This window comes from Mauremys reevesii, linkage group 3 (genome assembly GCF_016161935.1).
Source record: "Mauremys reevesii isolate NIE-2019 linkage group 3, ASM1616193v1, whole genome shotgun sequence".
Lineage (NCBI taxonomy): Eukaryota > Metazoa > Chordata > Testudines > Geoemydidae > Mauremys > Mauremys reevesii.
In genome coordinates this window covers 164,207,575-164,229,842 of record NC_052625.1, presented here as the reverse complement: position 1 = coordinate 164,229,842, position 22,268 = coordinate 164,207,575, and the positions used below count along the sequence as shown (strand labels likewise).

The following is a 22,268-nucleotide window of genomic DNA, read 5'->3' as shown; positions in this document are numbered from 1 at the left end:
GTCTGGTGCCAACCAGGTTATTTGAGCTTCTTAACCCATTACAGGTAAAGGAGGGATTTTATGCTACCCTTAGCTGTATGTTTATGACAACATGAGTAGTCCCAAAATCAACAGGATAGTTTGCATGTGTCCCTGTTTGCAGGAGCAAGAACTAAGTATTCTATTGCATGCAAACTAATTGCCAAGCTGCCTAGCTGATAATTGCATCTCTGATTCATGAAGACCAAGGTCCAGATTGAAACACAGGCCCCTCACTGGGGAAACGCAGAGCTGCCTTGTTGCAGGGCAAACTGTAAGAAGTGTTTGTGGCTCCTTGAAGAAAAATACCACCCAGAGCTCCCCATGAAAATACTATCTAGCATTCACTCCCCTCTGCAGGAGCCTATAGGTCATGTACCTTGTTCTTCCATGCATTCCCAGTCAGCCCTGCTTGCTGATGCTGGGGCTCAGGCTCTCTCTTTCCCCCATCCCTTTGTAACCTGCATCTGGAAGCAATAAGCAATTCTAGAATGTATAGCACATTCACATGAATTTGTGAACAAAAGGGTCCAGTTTGACTTGTGAGGTCATATTGTTCATAAGCATTGAGATGACTGCCATGTGTTCAGTGCCTTTACCTTATGAAGGTCTTAAAACATTGATCATATTTCATCAGATCATTAGATCTGATGAAATATAAAACTGTTCTTGACTGTGTCTTGGAGAATAAGGCTCTTATCGTAAACTGCAAAACGAACTCCAGTGGGCCATGGCTGTGTAAATAATCTGATTGCTTTGTGTAGGTCATATAGGAGGCAGTTTTCTGATAATGAAATCAACATCTACTTAAATTTTTAGCTGAAAATCTGTGTTTATAATTTTTAACATCCTGGCAGCTACAAGGCTAGTCTTGCTTTGAGTTATATTAGTGTTTTTCGTCTCTATGTCCCAAAAATTGCTATTTGCTTACAGATGCAAATTACAAAGGCGTATAATGAGTAGCATGTTGCTCAAATTTGTGTTTCATTGTAAATGAGAAAACCACAGGGGGAAAAACCTCACAGATTGCTGCTATTATGCTACAGCATAATTCAATTCAGTTTAGATTTGTATTATTATTTTGTCTGAAAATTAGATTAACTGCTACAATTCTGAAGTCAGATTTTAGAGATAAATTCCATGAATTCTTTCCATATTCTTCCATCAGGAGGATGGGCTTGCACCCTTTACCCACTCATGGAAGAATCAATGGAATCTGATCCATAGTTGTCCCCAGATCTGCTATGAGGTCCTGTTGAGGCTTCACATTAGAGGGGCTGTTTGCAGCTCCTCTCACCAGTCTCTGCTGGCAAGACAGCTTTATTCCAGCTTCATTACACAGGCTTCTTCTGCCAGCACTTGCCTCCCAGGACCTCCTGTGAAGGGGGATTTCACTGATTGTGGGGACTGTGGAAAGTTTTGTGCTGTCTGTCTTTTAGGTGGAATCCCTGTTAGGTGCTGAGGCGAAAACTGTACAGCCCCACCCTCTTGACCCCAGCCTGCACTCTTCCTTCCCAGACTTTTTGTGGTACCCCAAATGGGCAGGAAAGGATAAGAAGGAGGTGGGGCCATGGCTTACCCTGACACCTTCCCATATACCTAGACAATTGGCCTGTGGGACTGGATGGCCCTGATGTGGAGGTGAGGGAGGAAGTATACTGTAACCTCCATTTGCCTGGGACTCTCCTGGAAACAGAATTCATCCCCAAACTCATCCATGGTTGGCATTGGCTCCATGTCAACTTTTGCTCTAGGAAGTGTGGCATTTGCACATACTAGTGGTGTGGCAAAAACAATGAAGCAAGTTTGGGTTTTCTTCTGTTTCCCAAATTATTTTCACAGGTAAACCACTTGTGTGCATTGATTTTAGTTAGGACGTAATTGTTTTAAGAGAAAGCCGTGATAAATGATTGTGGTTCCATTAAGCTGCCAGCTCTATTCCTATGTCATTTGCTACAGTTAAAGGTGTCTTGTTTCTAAAACAACTGTTTCCGTTTGTGGTCCATTCATAAGCAAAAGGCTTTTTGGCCATAGCCTGTGTTCAGGCTGGTGTAAATTTGCTGAATGCAGTGGAGTTATGCAGTGGAGTTACACAGTGGCACAGGCAGACTAGTGGAGTGCTGATGCAGGAGAATTATGGAACATCAAACTGTGGGCCAAACTTACCGCGGAGATACCCACAATGCAACTGTACCAATTCAATATGATGGCATTGGTTTGAGCCAGGACAAAATTTTGTCCTTTATGAAAATAATGTTTCAGATTCGATTAGAAAATACTTATATTGCTAGGACACAAAACCCATCCATCAGTAAAGCCAGTGAAATAAGCATAAGGCATGAGGATGTATATTGGATCATTCATAAGAATTAATCAGACTCTTTCTTCTTTGATAAAAATAATCTCCATCAAGATTAAAAGCTGCATTCGTTATGTATTTTGTAGGTCCCCTCTGGAGAATCCGGAACTAGACCTTTGACCTTCACATTTGTTCCATCTATCGGACAACTTCCAACTCACTTTCAGGTTGTAGATGTCTGTGAACTGGTGAGAACTTCAGAGGAGCCAAACAATGAAAGCAGTCAAGAAATTATAAATAGGGTAGGATTTTATATTGACAGTTTTACATTTACTTGAAAGGTATGGAAAAGTCTTCCTGACCATCACTGAACTGGCATTGTTCCTCCTTAACCTTTTACCTGTTGGAGTTTGATTGTAAATTCCAGGACCATCAGAGAAGCAGCCATGCAATATACATAGAAACATGGGAGTTGCTATAATGGAGCAGACTGATGGTCTGCCTAATAAGGTATTTTACCTTTGGCAGAGTTTATACCTAAAGTAAACCACTCCCCATCTCCATAATGTGTTCTGCCAATTATGAAATGATATATCATGATGATGTGATGAGGGTGGAAGGGGGACATGAATAGGTACATTCGAATTATCATAGTGGAATACACCAATAGTAAGTCACAGAATCCTGACTTCAGCAATGGTCACCATTGGATGCTCCATATGAAGATGCCAGTTCCCATAATTATTCTAATTCTGCAAAAATACTGCATAAGAACATAACATAAGAACGGCTGTATCAGGTCAGACCAAAGGTCCATCTAGCCCAGTATCTGTCTACCGACAGTGGCCAATGCCAGGTGCCCCAGAGGGAGTGAACCTAACAGGCAATGATCAAGTGATCTCTCTCCTGCCATCCATCTCCATCCTCTGATGAACAGAGGCTAGGGACACCATTCTTACCCATCCTGGCTAATAGCCATTTATGGACTTAGCCACCATGATAAGAAATGCAGTAAAATTTGTTTCTTCTGTTTTGAAACTTCCTATGAGTTTGAGATGGGTGCCCTACACTTGAAATGGGGAGTAGCACAGGAAGCAGGTATCCTTTGCTAACTGGGACAGTCTTTGAAGTGCAACTGCTGAACAGCATAGAGGACATGTCTTACTGACTTCAGCTGGTGATCATCTTATCTCCTGCAGACCAATATCCTGTGTAACTTTTGAATTTAGCTAGTAAAACTACAAATGTTCCTCTTGATCATATATAAATAATTTAAAAAAATGCTGCTAAACCATTTGCCTCAGTGATTTCCCATGCTAGTGAATTCCCTAGGCTCACATTACACTGCACAGGGACATATTTCCTTTGCTTTTCATTTATTCTTGTGTTATTTGAAAGAATAAATATGATCCTTTGATTAATTTCCACACTCCTTTTGGTCTTGGCCCTTCAAGTCCTTGTATGCTACATAGTCGGGAATGCAATTTGGTGGCACTCCAGTTTAAGTAAACATAAGTTACACATGGGGGCAAGTAGTGCGCAGCACTAGGAATAGTTCCTGAACAGAATGGAAGGCTCAAGCGCTTTGAACATCCTCTCCCCAGGGCACAACATTAAAAAAACAGTGGAATGTGGGCAGAGAATGGGCATGTCTGAGGAGGTTGAGTTTAAATGTAATCCTCATCTTGCAAATAGTCACTTAGTTACTTCCTCCTTCCTTTGACCGTGTAGCTGCTACTAGCAGCAGGAGTGACAAAAACTCCCTAGAAGTGTGTGTGTAGGGGCACCGGCACCCGAACCATGCCCCCCCCACATGCTCCGCCCCTTCTCCCGAGGCCCCACCTTCACCCCACCTGTTCACCCCAGGCCCTGACCTTGCTCCACCCCTTTCTCCCAAGGGCCCTTGCTCTGCCTCTTCCCCTGAGGCTCCCACATTTAAAAGTGATGGGACTATGGCCCCATGACCTCCCCCCTCCCATTTCAGCACCCCTGACTAGCAGGGCTCTCAGTATGCAGAATCGGGTTTCCCTGAGTTCTGTGTCCATCCATCACGTTCTAATACAGGCAGCACTCACGTATGCTGAGCAGCATTAGGACCTTCATACCTCCTTTTATTCTCTTTTCAAAACTGAGCATGGCCAAGTCACCCAAGCTCGTATTTAGATATCTAAATAAATGGTCTGATTTTCGAAAGAACTTATTTCCCTGTAACTCCCATTGCAACCAATGGGAATCTAATTCTGTAGCATGCCCCTTACAGAGCATGCATATTTAAGCCGTACTGGTGATTTATCTCATAAATCCATTCATCTGCCTGATCCCTTCTTCTAGAGAAACAAAATATATCAATAGTTTCAAATACTGGGTGACTCAGCAATGCCTAAGACATATGCAAAGGATAATACTACTGCTGCACTTGCCGGGTTAAATACTAGAAACTGAAAAAGCAGAATATTATTCGCTGTAAAAAGAACAATTGTGCTTTGTGCTAAAATGCTTACCCTTAAATGTACAATAAAGCTCCCTGACCTCAGATTCTTTGTTTCCTCTTTCCAAAGAATGCCCTGGATTCAGGTCCTTTGTTCCTTTGTTGCTATGTCTGGGTTTTGCCCCAGATTTCTCTGTCAGATAGTTGTGAGCGGTATTGTCTGCTCTTGTTGATCCCACAGTCAGAATTCCATCCCCATGTCTGCTTTAGGCTGGCCTCACAGCTCATTCTGATTGACTGCACCTCATCTTCCCTCCAAATTGCAATGTTATTCCCAACATCATTTTGACTTGAGTCTCCCATTTCTATGTTATGTAGCTAGAAAGGCGACAAGTGTCTCCCATTATAACAGACTTAATGTATGGGCCAGTGTGCTGGTGGGAGAGAAGGTGCTGGGAGTGGGAAAGCATGCTAGTGGAACAATAGAACAACCAACTTCTGCCTCTCGGACACACCCAGCCTAGGCTGGAGCCTGAGATCTTGACTTATCTTCTGGGAGATTGGTAGCATAGTGCCAGTAGTGCTGCAGACTAAAGGTTCCTTCTGTTTTTATGGAGAACAAATAATATTCAGCTAAATTAGAATTTATTTTAATGTGTTTTGCAGTCTACCGTAGGCTCTGATAACCTGGCCTTAAAAAGTGGAATCAGGCAAGACAGTGAATCCACCTATCACACAGGCACCAGCCAAAAGATTTTCTGGCCAAAAGGATACAAGACGAGCAAAGGAGAAATGCAGGAGAGTGACCTTTTCAAGGCTGAGTTTGTCTTTATTACGGACTCTGATGAAGGAGAAGAAGAGACCGTTTCCAGAAACGATGTTCAGCAGCCTTCTGTAGGTCATGGCACTGGGCATGCGAGATGCCAGTTATTGGCTACCTCCCGTATTTCTTCTGGTGGTGAGTCAAGCAAACCTCATGGTGACCTGAATGTTCCTGAGACACAATGTGCTGTACTGTCGCACAGTGCTACCCGTTCCCCAAAACAACACCAGGTATGTTATTATTTTAACTCTCCTGTGTGGGTGGGAATGTGCATGTCAACTTTTACTTGCTATCTCTTTTGGGATGTGGTCATCCAATTCAGCTCGTGATGGATGTCAATTACTGGCTGCTTTTTGTGGATTATTAGTAATGTCTCTCTTTTGCCACAGTCAATAGTTCTACATTTCTAGCTAAAAGTGGGTATGAGTCTCACAGCAGAGAGAATGTATAAAGGGAGCTGTTAGTAGGGGTGGAGGTGAGTAGCCGGTGCAGATCTGTTAATCTTTTTCTTCTTGCCTCTCTGATCTACTCATCACAACACAATCTAAAGATGTAGGGCTGGATTCTCAGCTTGTGAAAACTGGCATAGCTTCATTGAAATCAATGGATCTTGGAGCTAAACTGATTTACTGCTAAGGATCTGGTTTGTGAATTTTCCCTTCTTTGAATCTTATGCAGTCATTTACATCTGTGCAAAGATCTGTAAAATGCTTCTGTTTTATTTTAGTGTCATTTTTCATTGTCTTTGCACAGTTGTAAATGTCAACTCAAGGTGCAAGGCCCATTCTGTGGGCTTGTCTTCACTGCAACAATTAGTACACTTGAGTTACTGCGCTTAACTGACTAGTTAAGGGTAACCCTTGAGTTATCATTCAAGCTAACTGTGCTGTGAAGACACACCCTCTGTTATCCTATACATGGCACATGATTTTATATCAGGCAAAATTTAGGACTTTAAAGAAAATATTAACAAATTGTGCTCAGAGTTTAGTTTATTTGGAGATGGATGAATTTAAACCAGAGGGTAAATAAATTGTGAATATATTCAGAAACTCAACTTCTGATGTTTCTGAAAGGAGCAGATATAGTCTTCAGGGAACTGTAGATGGGGAAATAATTTTCTCCTTTCTTAACATAATTGGCCAGATCCTCAATTGGTGCAAATTGATGTAAATCCCTTCACTTCAATAGAGCTATGCTAGTCCGAAAATCCAGTCCTTCAGCGTTTTTAAAGAGAAAATACGACCTGTTGCTTTCTCTGTCTAACAAAATGAACAATTCTTGATGTCCAAGGCTCAACTCCTGATGTCCTTATTCAGTTTTTATTCAAGTTCCCAGTGATCTCAATGTTCTCATGTGACTTTGTGACAGTAAAACCGAACAAGAAAGGACCCTAGGATATGACCTCCTAACACGAGGAATTATTCATTTGGATGTGCTCAGTCCCAGTGAAGTCAATGGAAGTATGATGGGATATACAGACCCCACACTGGGCAGCACAGGGCTGAGGAGCTAACGTGGGCTTCGGCAGCTCTGCCCCACCACATCTATGAGGGATGTCAGTATTGGAGAGAGGAGCTTAAAAGGGAGAAGCCCAGCTCAGCTGGTGGCACATCAGTCAGGAGAGCAGGTCTCCAGTCCTCAGGTCCTGGAGCAAAGACTGGCTAAAGGCAAGAAGTCCTCAGCTGAGCACTGCCTGGAGACCCCTCTCTGAAAGAAGGAAGGAAGCACAGATCTGTTGTGGCTCCACCAGGGATGCGACTATTGTTTTATACTACTGGTGACCTTAGTTTGGCCCACAGCTTTGCAGAAGCATTCTGGATGAGAGCTTTACCACATCTAGGTGTGGGTTTGTTGACAACCACCAGGAGGATGGACTATCTGGGGCTCAGTCTGAGGACAGAGCCTTGTGAGACAGGACTGGCATACAGGAACCACCTGGACTCTGCAGAGCAGAGGCCTCGGTGAGTGCTGGGGCCTGGTCCAGGGCCTAGGGGGTGCCCTGGGATAGGAACCCTGGTGACAGGGAGTTTTGCCTGAGTAAGAAACAAAAGATTTGGTCCTTGATGAGGCAGCTTACAAGAAATGAAAGATCTAGAAAATGAACATTTACTTGTGATACTTTGAGTCCACACAGATCATGGAAGGGTTAGTTAGGAATTTTCTCCAATAGCTGCTATCAAAGCTTTTATAAAGGAAACAGAGAGTAATATACATGCCATAGTTTCTTAATGAGTTTTTGATGGTCTGACAAGCAATAGGAGACTTGATTGGCAGTGCATGAAAAAAAATGTAGCCTCTGGCCTTCTATGCAGAGTTTGGAAGAATTCAAATAAAGTCTGTTCAACTGTATGAATCCTATACCTGAGTTTATATAGGGTAAATGTGTATTATGCCTGATATGTATGCCTCAAGTGTATACCTTCCTAGGTCATTGTTCTAAAGACACATGGCTGACAGGTCAACAACTTTATGTACTCTTCCCATCTTTATTTTCTAAATAATATCTGTTACTCTGCATGTGGAAAATAGAATACATTTTGACTAAGCTGCTTTTTTCTGGTGTTCAAACTCCATCTCTACTGAGCCCCTCTCAATATTTCCATGGTAACTCTCTTACTCTTAGTAGTTTAATATTTAGTGTAGTGGTCAACCCTAAAATGAAAGGAAATTATGAAAATTTAAAATGGCTACATTACTTATACCGGGTGTGGTGGCACGCAACTGTAATTCCGCTACTTGGGAGACTAAGGCTGGCAGATCACTTGAGCTCAGGGGTTCTGGGCTACAGTGTGCTATGCCGATCAGGTGTCTGGTCCACTGACAGCCTGGCCAGTCGGTGGCTGAAAGACTGGCTAACAACATGAATGATGCGCTGTGATCAGTGCTCTCTTTGGGAGGACTGATCGGACAAGGTGATATTACTTATCTGCTAGTGAATTTACTGGTATTATTCACAGAGGCTTCTCTTATATAGGAGTCTACATTGTAAAAGGATCTTGGTTACCAAATCATGGTCAACTTTGGTGATTGTACATATACTACAACATTTGTTTAAAAGAATCACTAAACTCTTCATTTCTTGTTGGTGGGGGAAGGAGAACAATGACTGACACTGAAGTAAATAGATGTTCCAACCACCCTTGGGGGCTTAACTTGCTTGACCATTGCTGCGAAAAAAATTAATGTCATATTCAAAGTATGAAAAGCAGTTCAGTATTACAAATTTACTAACTTATTAGTTATCACTTCTTCTGCTCCCCTCACTTCTTGTAAGGCAGCAGTGGTTGTTGAAGTAGCCGGCAATCATGTAGCAGGCAGTGATCATAAAGCAGCCAGTTCTCTCCCTTTTCTCTTCCGTAATGCTCATGCTCCACCCACATGGCATAATGGAGCACCAGTTGCTCCAGAAGAGAGAAGCCACTAGATTAACTCGTGTTAATGAATTACTAATAGATCAAATGTTTAGTGAATAGGGAGGAACAAACAATGTTCCATGTTAAAACATAGCAGATATGAGTTTAGATTCAGCTGATAAATGATGACAGATGCACATAAGGCCACGGGGTATCCCATCCTTTTTAGTTGTGTAGGAGGGCATGGAGAGGACATTCCTTCATTTCCCCCCTTGTGCCCCTATGCAAACCAAGACACCTTGTGACTGGAGGGTATAGGTTCTCCCCAACTCCTTCTGCATCTGCCAGTGAAGCTGGTCATCCATAGATGGGAGTGAATGGTGCACTCTCTCTTTGTACAGGCTCTCGCTTTAGGCCATAATCTAGCCCTTATTAGACAAAATAAACTACAGCTTATTGTAGTTTATCAGCATTCTGGATTCTGCTCTCATGTATCTTTGAGAGTCTGCTTTTCATATTGGCTCCCACTTCACAGACACAATGAAATTTACAAGAACACTCACTTTTTAAAGGAAATGTAAGAATTTCAATATCAGATCTCTGTGTTTATCTTTGGGTAACCTACATGGAAATCCCAGGTTATAAAGCAGGATGTCCCAGATGTTCTTTTTCTGACCCTATTATGACTGGAGATTCCATAAAATAGCTAATAGGAAAGCTATCCATTAAAACTTTAAAAACGTATTAACCTTTTGATGAATCCAGCCCAGTGTTTCATGTCCTTACTGATCATAAGCGGAAGTAGTAGAAGAAATACAGTATGTTTACATACCTCTTACATGCCCCACACTGTATGGGCACCTCAAAGAAACAAACACCTAAAATAAAAGACTAACTCTTATTATGGCATTGGTTTTCAGGTTTGGTAGTCTCGCCAATAGTTTTGCAAGGTCATAGTTTGTCTGGTGCAATCTTTCTTTAAAGGTGTGTGTGTGTGTGTGTGTGTGTGTGTGTGTGTGTGTGTATATATATATATATATATACACACACATGTATATACCATATATACGTGTAGGTGTGTGTATTTAAAACCCAGTTATAAACATAATTATGAGAAACCTAAAAAACAAGGTGCCCATCAAAGAGTTCAGTGTTGCTTCAGCTAGACTGTAAGACCCTTGAAGTAGGGGACATTCTGTTTTATGTTTGTAAACTGCCAACTCCATTGCTCAATAGATAAAAATAGTAAGAAGCAAACAGAATGCCAGATGACATTCTTCCCTCTAAACTGCCACTGAACTAATTCCTTATCCTGGTGATAGCACAGTGCTGCAGGAGGTGCTGGTTTTAGCATGAGACATTAAAAATTAGGACCTAACCACTTCTAGCACCTGATTCTCATTTATACAAAGGCACTTTCTACAGCTCTGGCACTGTAGAGAGGCACTGAGGTGGGAGCAAATTACATCTACCCCCACTTTCAGGCCAGTGGTGTAAAGAGGGTATAATGAAATGGGAATCAGGCTCCTAATCTTTAAACGTCCAAATATACTTTCTGTAAGACAGCAGTTCTTCACCAGGGGTCCAGGGCTGCACGCAGGATTCAGGGGGTTTGCAAGCAGGGCTAGTGTTAGACTTGCTGGGGCCAAGGGCAGAAAGCCAAAGCCGGGAGGTGTGGTGCTAAATCCTGGGAGCCCAAGCTCTGCCACCTGGGGGTGAAGCCAAAGCCTGAGCAACTTAGCTTAATGGGGACCCCTGTGGCATGAGACCCCAAGTAATTTCCCTGTTTGCGACACCCTCCCCCACAATGCTGGCCCTGGCTTTTATATGCATTAAAATAGTTGTTGTGGCACAGCTGGGCTGTGGAATTTTTATAATATGGTGGGGAGGGAGCTCAGAAAGAAAAAGCTTGAGAACCCCTGCTGTAAGAAATAGGGTCTTAGCTCTAGTGTCCTGAACAAATTCCATTTTCCTGTAGGTACTTGTATTCTCTCTTTCTATGTTTCCTCGACAGATTCTGCTCTTCCTTGCAATCCTTGTGTGTTGGTTGGCAGCTGATGCAGTCAACCTGAGATGAAGCTGCATTGCAGCAGAGTGTGACTTGATCTATATACACATTCAGTGGTCACCTTTTAAAAGTGAACAATCGTTACCACTCAGAGTCAGTTTCTCCCTGTACTTAACACAGGAAATACAATAACTGTTAGAAATTGCTGACTTGGTTTTAACCATTATGTTTTCATTTAATTCCTTTCTGCAGGAACAGAATTGGACACTAAATATATTATAGATATTTGGGGCCACATTCTTCTCTCACATCAATTTAACTGTTATTGTGATCACTGATCACAATATGTGTGTGTGTGTGTGTGTGTGTGTGTGTGTGTGTGTGTGTGTGTGTAAAATAAAATGTACACTGTTGGGATACCACAACTTCTAGTTGCATCATATACTTACTGACAGCATAATTACTTCAGTTCTTGCTTAAATGGGAAATACAATAGCCTTGAACCTAGAGAAATGGTAACTTGTTTATATAAGCAAAACAAAATCTCCATCAAAATAATTCATGTGCACTAGTTGTTTGTTCTAAATCATGTCTCATTAGAAAGGAGCCCATCAGGCTGTATCACTGACAGTTAAGATATCCCTGTGCCGTTAGCCCACAATATAGTACTAATATAATACTTTATGCATGATCATGCAACTGATATGTAAGATTTTAACAGTTTCCCTCATCTCACCCTATTTTAACACTTCTCTTTCTTTTTTCCCCAGTTAATTTCTCCTTCTACTTTTGATCATCTTTTTCATAAACCACCTGCTGCCTGCTTAATTTCTCCAACTAAACTGAAAGTAGAATGTGACATTGTTAATCCGAAACAAGTCTCTTCTCTGGAAGAATCCTATAACAAGTGGCAATCTGCAGCTAGGTCTTCTAAACAAGATTCAGCTACGTGTTTTCAGGCTACTGCTCACAGTTCACCTCTTTACATGCCCCAGAGATCACCATCTGTATTAAACAGCCCTTCTTCCAGTACTCAATTCTCCAATAACCTTCAAATGCCAAATATTGTTACGCCTAACTATGTTTACAAAATGTCTGAATTCACAGCATCATCCGTTCCCAGCAAGAATCCAACTCCAGTTTCATATTTTCCCAATTCAGCAGGAACGCCAGGTTCTCCAGATCAGCCTGTATCTCCCTGTTCTTCTAAGCAATTTAACACATTTTTTGCCACTCCTGTCCATATCACAGCACATTCATTATCACCTAGTCCTAAACCACTCTCCTCCCCATTTTTTGGTTCCTCCTCAACCATATGCAGTGTAAATGAGCCTTGTAGCAGGATGTCCTCTAGTGGAAATCTGCTGAAGTCAGGAATTAGATCCCCTCTGCCAACCAGACTCTCTCTTTTAACTGCTATTCTGAAGTCAGGCCCGTCTCAGCAAAGACCACTCTCCCCTGCATCCTGTCCCCCTACCTTTTCTCCTAACTCCCTTTGCTCCTCAACACTCATAATAGATCAAAAGTTTAAAACAAGTCCTCCTACTCCTAAGAAATCTGCCTCAAGCTTTTCTATTAGGTCAACCTCTCCAAGCCAAGAGGAACATTGGCCTTTACTATTTTCTCACTCGCCCATTCATGTGCCTTTGTCCTCAAAGCCTGTTTCTACTCCTCGGGCTAGATCCCTTTCCCCTAAAAAGCACCTTCATGCCAGAACACTTTCTCCTGATTCATTATATCCTCTATCATCCACCATTTCTTCCTATAAGAAAACAGTTGTATCCCCCCTGTTACAACCTAAATCATCTTCAGTGCTGCCCCCTGTCCCAAGACACTCTTCTTCCCTGAATCCTGCAATTTCTCCTACAAAACTGTTGCCTTACCCTGTCCACAAAACTCAAAGGCCTGAAAAGTCTAGGAGAGTCCACACCTACTCACCCACTTTCACTTGTAAATCATACCCTTTGTCCTCTCCTGCCAATGAAAAAGGCACATTCTCCCCTATCCTAGAAAAATGTTCCTCCTCTTCTCCAAATCTTTTGCACCCAACCTATAAATCAAAAGCAGATTCATCCCAGCTGTCTGCTCAGGAACTGAATCCTGTCTCCCCTACCCCTTCAAATGTCTCAACCCATTGGTCTTCCTCACCTGCTAATTCTATATCGCCTATTTGCCCACCCTATAATATTCATTCCTACTCACCACAAGTTAATTCCTCCTTACTGCACCCAAAACATAGAGTTTATTCCTCAGCTGCAAGACCTAAGCAGTTGCCCACTATATCAGTAACACCATGTAGATCTCCTGTCCCAGGCCAGTCACCTTGTACACCATTGTCAAGATCCAGGGAGCTGAGTTCACCAAAGTCTTTATCCCGGCCTCCTGATCATGAAAGCCTGAAACCCAAGGTACTTGTCTTGCATGCTTATTTTCTAATAGACCTTTTTCTTCATACAAAAATTACGTCCATTTTGAATGGTGATAGTAAAATTAAGCAACTGAGTAAATTTTTTTAAAAGAGAAAAACTTACTGTATTAATGGTGTAAATGCAAAATCATAACATCACATGTTGCTAACACCATGTTTTACATTATGGAAGCAGCCATGTCAAGAGTTTGTGTGTTAAAAAATATTGTCAATGGGTTGGAGGAGGAGTTGGTGGAGATTGACTTGTTGGTCGTTGTTTGGCAATAGATTTGATTATCTTTAATTTTTATAAAACTCAGGTAAAACAGTGCTGGATATAATATTAATAACTAAACATATTCTGTGCAAGTTAAGAGAGCAGATCCTCAACAGATGTAAGTCAGCACAGTTCCCCATTGAAAACAATGGAAGTGCACTGATTTATATCAGCTTAGGAGAGGCAGAGAAAGAATCTGTCTGTTCTCTCAGTTTTCACTCTTGATCTCTGCTGCTGTTATGCCCAGTCCTGGCAGCCTGCTACAGTTCTGGCTAAAATCCCAGCTCTTCTGCAGCTCTGTCCTTATCCTTGTGCCTCATTCTGCTGTGTCCACATGCTGAAGAAGAGCACCATGTAGCTGAAAGCTTGTCTCTCTCACCAACAGAAGTTGGTCCAATAAAGGATATTCCCTCACTCCACTTGTCTCCCTGCTACACTGTAGACATGTCATCTCCACTAACTTGGTTGGTAAAGTGCTGGCTAGATTCTTGTGCTTCTGTGTCCTTGTTGTAAATTCTGTGTTATGAAAAAAGAAACCTCACGACTGCATTTGCTGCTTCAGATAGTCTGCCCTGCACTCTGCTGAATCAGCTGTGTCTCCCGCTGTTTATCACTCAGAAGAAGAGGGGGAGAGTCCCAGCAGAGGGAGGACAAGCAGTAAAGGCAATTGCTGTAAGAGGATTTGAACATCAGTGACTTTTAAAATGCTTAATGTGGAGTGTGGAGTAAGAAAGAAGGAATGGGGGAGGGGGGAAGAAAGGGAAAGTGGGTGGGCCAAAAAGGATGCAACAGATGTGTACATGTGAGAACAAAGGGAGCTAGAAAACAGAAGAGAAAAGATGATGACAGAAGCAAATAGAGTTCATGGTTTTCTGTCCTCCTTAGTCCGGATTCTACACTCTCCATTTTTCTTTATTCCTTTTCTTTCTTACCCCTCAGCTTTCCTCTTACAGCTGAAGTACAGTTACGATCTTAGGAGCGATGTCCTACTTTATTGAATTATTCACAATCCAGCTACAATATGGTTTCCTGGATCAAGTTGCATCAGGCAGAAGCTCCTAACAGCCTTTAGCGTGTCCAAGAAGTTGTGACAATTATAACTAGCTCAAGCTAGTCAAATTCAGACTAGAAATACAGCACAATTTTATTAGTAATATTTACCAATAATTAACCATTTCATCAGATATGGTGGATTCTCCATCACTTGAACTCTTTAAATCAAGATTGAAGGTTTTTCCAAAAGAAATGATCTTATGCAGCCATAAGTTACAGGCCTGATGCAGGAATCGCTGAGTGAAATTCTATGGCCTGTCGTTATACAGCAGGTCATCACAGATGAGCATAAGGTTCTCTTCTGGCTTTAACATCTATGAATTCATTAACGGTTGATAACAGTATCCATTCAACATCTCCCTCCCCTGTTTTCATGGAGTTGGTCCAAGAGCTCCACAAACTCACTGGTTTGGTAGGCCTTTGCTCATTTGTTGATGCTGGTTACCACTCTGTCTGAAATCTTCCCTTTTTTTGGAAGGCTTGAGGTGAGACAACTCCAGCAATATGTGGAGTCCACAGGTCTCTTTGGCCCCAATCAGTTTGATTTTAGCACTAAGCACTGCATAGAGACTGTAGTGGCTGATTATTACGGCACGGTGTAACAAACTGTATATTTGAGTATGTACGATGTGGCTAAGCTAACACTGAAGGAAAAACCTTAACTTTTGGAATGTGTTGACTTTTCAGTGCTGATTTTGCAGCCTTATTGCTGCATCATCACTAGTTTTGCATTTATTAAAATGACTCTTTACTAGCTGATGTGCTTTCCGCAATCCCATCCAAACTGTTTTGGTAACACAAAATCAAAGTAATAATGCTTTCTCATCAGCAGAGTGTGGTTTACAGAAAAAGTGTCTTAACGTAACATGACAGGTTTGGGTGATGAGCCATTTGTGCTGCTATTAATTCAACAAAGATTTGCTACAAAGAGGACAGGAATTATACAGAACATATTGACCAGATTTAATTTTTACTGAGGGGAAATGTCAACTTTAATGTAAAATATTGATTAAAACATTCAGCTGCCAGCTCTGCTTTTCTTTTCTTTTCTTTCTGATTGTAAGGAATGTGCTATGCTAGTTTTATATATATACATCCCCTTTGTACCCATGGAGGAGAGGGCAGGGTTTGCCATGCAGAGTTTAACTGAGGGGCCTCTTGCTCAATCACAGATACAGTGGAGTATAATTATGAGGATCATGTTGAAAACATATATTTTAATGTCAAAATATAAATGAGAATGTACAGAAAAAATATTTTTAGCTACCAGGCAATGACAAATTAAAAAAAAATGCTGTCTATTTTTAAATAAGTTTGAGAAAAGTGAGTAGCAACTTTGTGGCCTCTCACTCCTATTGATTGACAAAAATTAGGTCAGACCCAGCTTTGCAGCGGGTTTAACATTCTCTGTCTTAATTCTCTCCTTGCTTAGAAAACACTTCTTTCCCAAGATCTCTAAAGCCTGGAAAGCTCACAGAGTAGCAGCTTTCTCAAATTTAGGGATGGCTGAGCTTGTCTAGTCAAATTTAAATCACAATCAAATAGCCTGAGTTTGAAAGTTTGACTTGAACATTAAAGAGATCATATTCTGCTGACAAGAGAATGTGAATTAAAGAAGAGCTCTATGTAAGCTCACCAAGTTGGTCCAAGGAAAGTTATTACCTCGCCCACCTGGTCTCTGTGAGGAAAAAGGGCAGAGAAAGGGAGAGAGAATATCTCAGATGGAAAAATTAAAATAATATCTAAACCATGTTACACCATGATGTTATATGTGTTGTGAAGTGTGCAGCTCATTTGGGGGCACCGTGTAATAATAAATATAATGAATTAATGTTTGAATCAAAAGGAAAATGACTCCCTCTATAGCAGTTCAGCCCTTCTCTGGATATCTTTAAATCATCCCTGCCAGTGGCACTTCTGTCCTCGTCTCTTAGAAGATATGATTCAGCAAAACACTTACACATCTATATGACTTAAGCATGTGAGTGGTCCCATTGATTTGTGGGTCTCATATCCTTTACCTGAGTGCTTGACTTCAACAGAACTACTGTGCTTAAAATTACATATATGTTTAAGTGTGTTGCTTGATGTGGCCACAGATTCTCCTGAAGCCCATATATTTTTTACCTATGGTACAGATCATCCTTCATGTATTTCCCACAAAATTTCTTGGGGGGATAATAATCCCAATCCTGTATATCCCCATTCTGGAAATAATACTAGTCTTTCACCTCTAAAGACCTAGGGTGAAACCTTGGACCCTGGACCCACCGAGTAGCCCCACTGAAGTCAGTAGAAGTATTCATGGAAAGGCTGCAGAATTATACCCTCAATGTGTTGGGCTCAGCTGAATTGCCAGTTGTCTATATTACAAAGAACAGCACGTAATTTAGTAGTTGGCAGGCTCTACTTATGCACAGCTGAGGACTGGGATAGGAGAGGGATGTAAATCAAGATTTACTGCAGGTGCATTGACACAGCAATGTAGGGCTGCACACAGTGCGCCTGTCTGCACTGTGGACCTGATCCGAAGTTAATTGATGTCCCTGGAAAGACACTGGTTGACACCAGTGGGCTTTGGATCAGGCCCTATACCTGCATGAAGTCAATCCTGTTAGTTTAATGGATATCATATTCATCCATTAAAAGAACAAAAAACATATATTTTAAATTTCACAAGCACCTGCTACCTGTAAAATACCCCAGTTCTTTCTATTGTCTGTTTTTTTATAGTGACCCTCACTGTACAATCTAAACACTTTTGTCAGGTTTTAATAACTGTGGAATGGAAAGTAATAATTGAACCTGCAACTTGCAGGCACTAACTGGATTATTTTCTTTCAACCCTCTAATACATGTGTTCCTAATTTTAATCACTTGCAGATTAACACATTTTCTCATCACATGCAAGTTAAACATTTTCTCGTGTTTATATCTTGGCAGTATATGACCTGTTCTTGAACCGTGCTTTCACAGGTGATTGATCATTCTATTTCAGAAACAGGTCTCAGTAGCACTGTTTGCATCTGGCCCTCTTCTTGTTTTGTGATCACAGCCTGTGAGAATAAGATCTTGCAAAAACACATGGCCTCATCCTGAGCAGTGCTGAGCATTTGCAGCTCCCACTGAAGTCACAGGTGTTCAGGTCCTCTCAGCATCAGCCCTGCAGAAGGAAAAGTGCCTCAGTGGGTCGCAGCTGAGGATACCAAATTCAGGACAAACTGCTGAGAAATAGGGCAAGATGACCCCAAACTGGTGACATTACTCATTATGTTATACCAAGCCAGTAACAAAAGTAAACATCTGCCTCACCACAGTGGTTAACAAGAAGTCAAAAATGCAGTCTCCATAGGCATTCCTGCCCTGGTTTTACCACCCAGACACTGGATTATATGATAAGTGTTAGCTGAAACCATTTTCATCAACTATAGGGTCCTTCTAATCCCAAGAGATCAGCCACTTAGCCAGGTCAACATATAACTCAGATTTACCCAATAATCACACTGACGCCAATCCTTTAGTAACTAAAGCTAAAGGTTTAATAATAAAAGAAAAGAAGAAGACAGTTAATAATGATGAATAGATCATATACATACAAGTGATTGCAAAATCCTTATATCAGGCTTGTAGCAGTGATGCAATAGACTTCTGGTTTGTAAAGTCTCTCTGGTGACTTCCAAAAGATTGGAAGCTCCTCAGTCCATAGTTCAAAAATGCTCCTTTTAGTTGTAAATCCACCACTGAGAGAATCAGGGCAGGAAACATGCACAATGGAGATGTCTCAGGGGTCTTTTGTATTTTCTGCCATGTGCCTGGAAATTTACTGTCTCAAACAAAGCTCATAGCTCAGTGCATGGAAAGTTACTGGCCCAAGATGGAGTCCAGGGTCACATGAGCATATCACATGTCCTTACATGCTTTGATGACTCAGAGGGGCAGCCATTGCCCATATTCTGGCTGAGGCATCTCCAGGAAAGGTTTACTGGGCAGGAGAGTTTCTTCTATGACCTATTGCTAGGGTGAAGTGCCCTTAATGGGCCATCAACACATAGATTTCTGGGTCTAATGTAAATTCTAGCCAGGAATAGAACACATGTATAAGATATCAATGCATAGCCAATATTCATAACTTTAGCTACAAAGGTGCATATAAACAGGATAATCATACTTAGAAAATCATAACTTTTCCATTAACACCTTACATGACTACTTGTTACAAGATTTGTTGTAATTGTATAACAGTGGTACTATCAATGATATAAATGGTCATATTTAATTACACAGCATCACAGCAACTACTTGCGCTTAAATTTAAATACATATGTAAGTACTTTGCTGGACAGAGGCTTGTATTATTGGAAATTACACCTGTGACATTACTCGGGGTACAATCTGGACTGTTGAACAGCTGTGTCCCCTCAATTCTTCATCCTGGGGGCCTTTTACACTGCTTCACTGTGAGAGCAACCACTCCGGTCTGCTCACACACAGCGTCCAGCATGTAAATTACTCCTGGCTATACTGTATGAGTGCTATGGCCAGCCACTCTTGAATTACAGTGCAGAGCAACACCAGCAAATTCCCAGTCCCAGACTTTCCCCAGAAATGCCTTTTATACTGTCCAGCCCTCTCCAGGACAACTCAAGCTCATATAAAGGCTGTCATTTTATTAATAGAAAATGATATGCACAAAACCTGTTATTTCAAATGGAGTTTCCCCAAACACTTCAATCCAAGCACACTGGCCTAGATAAAACAATAAAACACGTTTATTAATGACAGAAAAAAATGAAGTGATTACAAGGCATAAAAGTTCAAAGTTGGTTACAAGAAAATAAAGATAAAACACAACTAACTTAACAAATTAAGTGAATTCAAAGCAAAAGTCTCTCTTAACAAGTGCTTCAGCAGTCTTACTGGCTGAATTCCTTTCAGACAGGATCCTTCCCTCAGTCCAAATCTGTTTCTTTGTTCCTCCGGTGTTGTGGCTGCCATGGGTAGAGAGAAAGGGAGGAATAATTTGGGTGTCTGTTCTCCATTCTTATACTTTTCCCTCTTCTTTGAGAATCATCTCTAGCAGGGGTTCAGGAGACAGAAAGTCTGTGGGGCTGGGAACAGCCAGTTGTTTCTTTTCCAAGATGTAAATTTCTCACTCGCCTCTTTTTTTCCTGCCAAAGAATGGCTGATTAACCAGGTGATGGTTGATTTCATTTTGTTGACCCCTGGCTGAGGTATCAGTTGGCCTTTTGTCTCCGAGGCACTGGTTTGTGGCTCCTTCCCCAGGTTTGGAATATGTCTTAGTAACATTGTACATAGAATCTTATAACTTTACATACAATGTTGCCACACATATTTTACCAGGACAGTAATGATAAACAAATTATGGATTTTCAAATGGTACCTCACAAGGCATACTTTGTACTGTACAAAATTTATCATAGTTTTGTAAAATGACTAAACCTGGGTACAGACTGGCACCACACCAACTTTTAGTTATCACCTGGGCTAGTCCAAATTGTCCATAATTTTTTTCCATGGAAAATTGGGTTTTCAATTACATGATTTTTGTGTGTGTGGCACTTGTCTGCTTCCTTTTAAGTTTTGATTTTTCATTTGAAAACAAAAACAAAAAACAAACAACCCTATTAGCATTTTTGGCCAAAAATTCAAGTTTAACAAAACGACAAAACTTTCCATAGGAAACAAATCCATTTTCCAATGAACTCTAGTTATCACCCTTGCCAGTGAAAAATTGTTACACATCCCGCAAGTAAGAATATTGTTAACACAATACTAGTTACAATTCAACATTAGGAGATTAGGAAACTTTGCTTCTTCTGTTGCTCATTTGCATTCAGAAACTATTGAGCTTTCTTGTCTCCCTTTTTATTTCTCTCTTTTCCTTGCTCTTGCTTGTTTTGCTGTAGTGTTGAAAACACTGTACTCAATGCCTCAATTACAGGGTAAGAGAAGCATTCAATACCAGTACATTGTCTTAAACATGTCCTTTTTATTTCTATGCCTCCTACATGTTTGGCTTGCAGTGTAATGTCCCCAGCATGTGTTCTGATGGAGACGTCACTCCGCCATTGAAAGGCAGTCAGGCATGTAGGCTTGTAAAGAATGTCATGAATTTTTCTGTACTTCATAAAGTTTCCAATTTTCCTGTCTGATAATCTTGATGTCGGTTCCTTGTTCCCCATATCAACTAAGTAGATAAAACCCCTCCCATATTTTCCTTTTCTCCATTCTCCATGTTGCTCCCCATCACTCTTTTCTTTCCCACATGCCCTAGCCTCCTCATTTGTCTTAATCTTCTCCTTATTAGGGTGGAGAACTTGTCTTCTGGCTGTGTAATGTCTTTCCACAGGCTGTGTTCCTGGGAAAATGTCCCAGACAACAGACACTTCTTTCAGCCTTTCTAAAGTTGTACTTCTGGAGTGAAATCCTGGCAAAACTCTCACTGATTTCAACGGGGCCAGAATTTCACCCCTGAAGTGTTGAATTTTCTGCCTTGGACAACTTGTTCCTGCAGTGAAAATTCTCAGAGACATTGTGTCCAGGGGTGGCTCTAGCTTTTTTGCTGCCCCAAGCACGGCAGGCAGGCTGCCTTCGGCGGCTTGCCTGTGGAAGGTCCGTTGGTCCCCCGGCTTCAGCGTACCTGCCGCTGAATTGCCGCTGAATCTACGGGACCGGCAGACCTCCTGCAGGCAAGCCACTGAAGGCTGCCTGTCTGCCTCCCTCGCAGGGACCGGCATGGTGCCCTCCATGGCTTGCCACCCCAGGCACGCGCTTGGAGCGCTGGTGCCTGGAGCTGCTGCTGGTTGTGTCTCCCCTGAAATGTGGGAGGGGATGACCTCCCTATGCATAAATCTGTATATGCTTAAGACTTGCACATTTTTGCTTTTATGTAGAACAATTCAAAGATTGCATGGGCTTTGAAGAAGCCATTATGATCTCAGGGGAATATCCATAATAATTTTAATGAAAAAGCAGTTGGTCAAAAAGGAATGATACAATTTCTAGGAACAGTGTCTGCACAACTTTTACCAGAGCTTTTAAGCTTTAGTCATTTTGTGTGTGTGTGTGTGTGTGTGTATGTAGATTATCTATATAAAATATTAAACACAACAAAAATACTGTGCTTTATAATAACATTAAAGGCCGAAATTTCATGGAATGAAATAAGCTTGCCCACAAAATCCACATATGTTTACACACAACCTATGCTTATGTGAGAATATCAAATTAATTGAACATTCAAATAGGCATGCAATTATTCCATTTGCTCCTGGATTTTTACAGTTCTAATCAGTATGTCCACTCTTGAAATCTGCCCCCTCCCTCCAGTGTTATAAGATCTAAACCCAGTAATTTAAAATTAAGATCTCTCACTCTGCCTTTCATTTACTTTACTGTGCCCAAGTATTGTAGAAAGCTGAGAACAATGTGTGAGTGTCAGGAATAATAAGATAAAGGTGAATGAAGAATATTTAACTCTGAGTATCTTCTCTTTGGCAGTTTGTCACAATACATTACATGATTATTACATATACTTAATTATAGATTTTCCCTTTACAAATCTATTTTCCTTATTTT

The 22,268-nt window shown here is 41.2% G+C and overlaps 1 protein-coding gene across 13 annotated transcripts in view; it reads left to right on the top strand.

Annotated features, from left to right (window-relative positions):
* Positions 1 to 22,268, top strand: part of LOC120402303 (muscular LMNA interacting protein) — a 160,362-nt gene that overhangs the window by 59,115 nt on the left and 78,979 nt on the right. For 11 of the 13 annotated variants that reach the window (XR_005597125.1, XR_005597127.1, XR_005597130.1 and 8 more), the window contains 3 exons: positions 2,464 to 2,619; positions 5,412 to 5,798; positions 11,703 to 13,340. Coding sequence is in view for 9 of the 13 variants with exons in the window: in XM_039532834.1 (XP_039388768.1) it covers positions 2,464 to 2,619; positions 5,412 to 5,798; positions 11,703 to 13,340 (2,181 nt within the window). In the remaining 4 variants the exon portion in view is untranslated. The remainder of the gene's footprint in view (positions 1 to 2,463; positions 2,620 to 5,411; positions 5,799 to 11,702; positions 13,341 to 22,268) is intronic. The other 2 variants (XM_039532839.1, XM_039532838.1) reach the window with 1 other exon arrangement.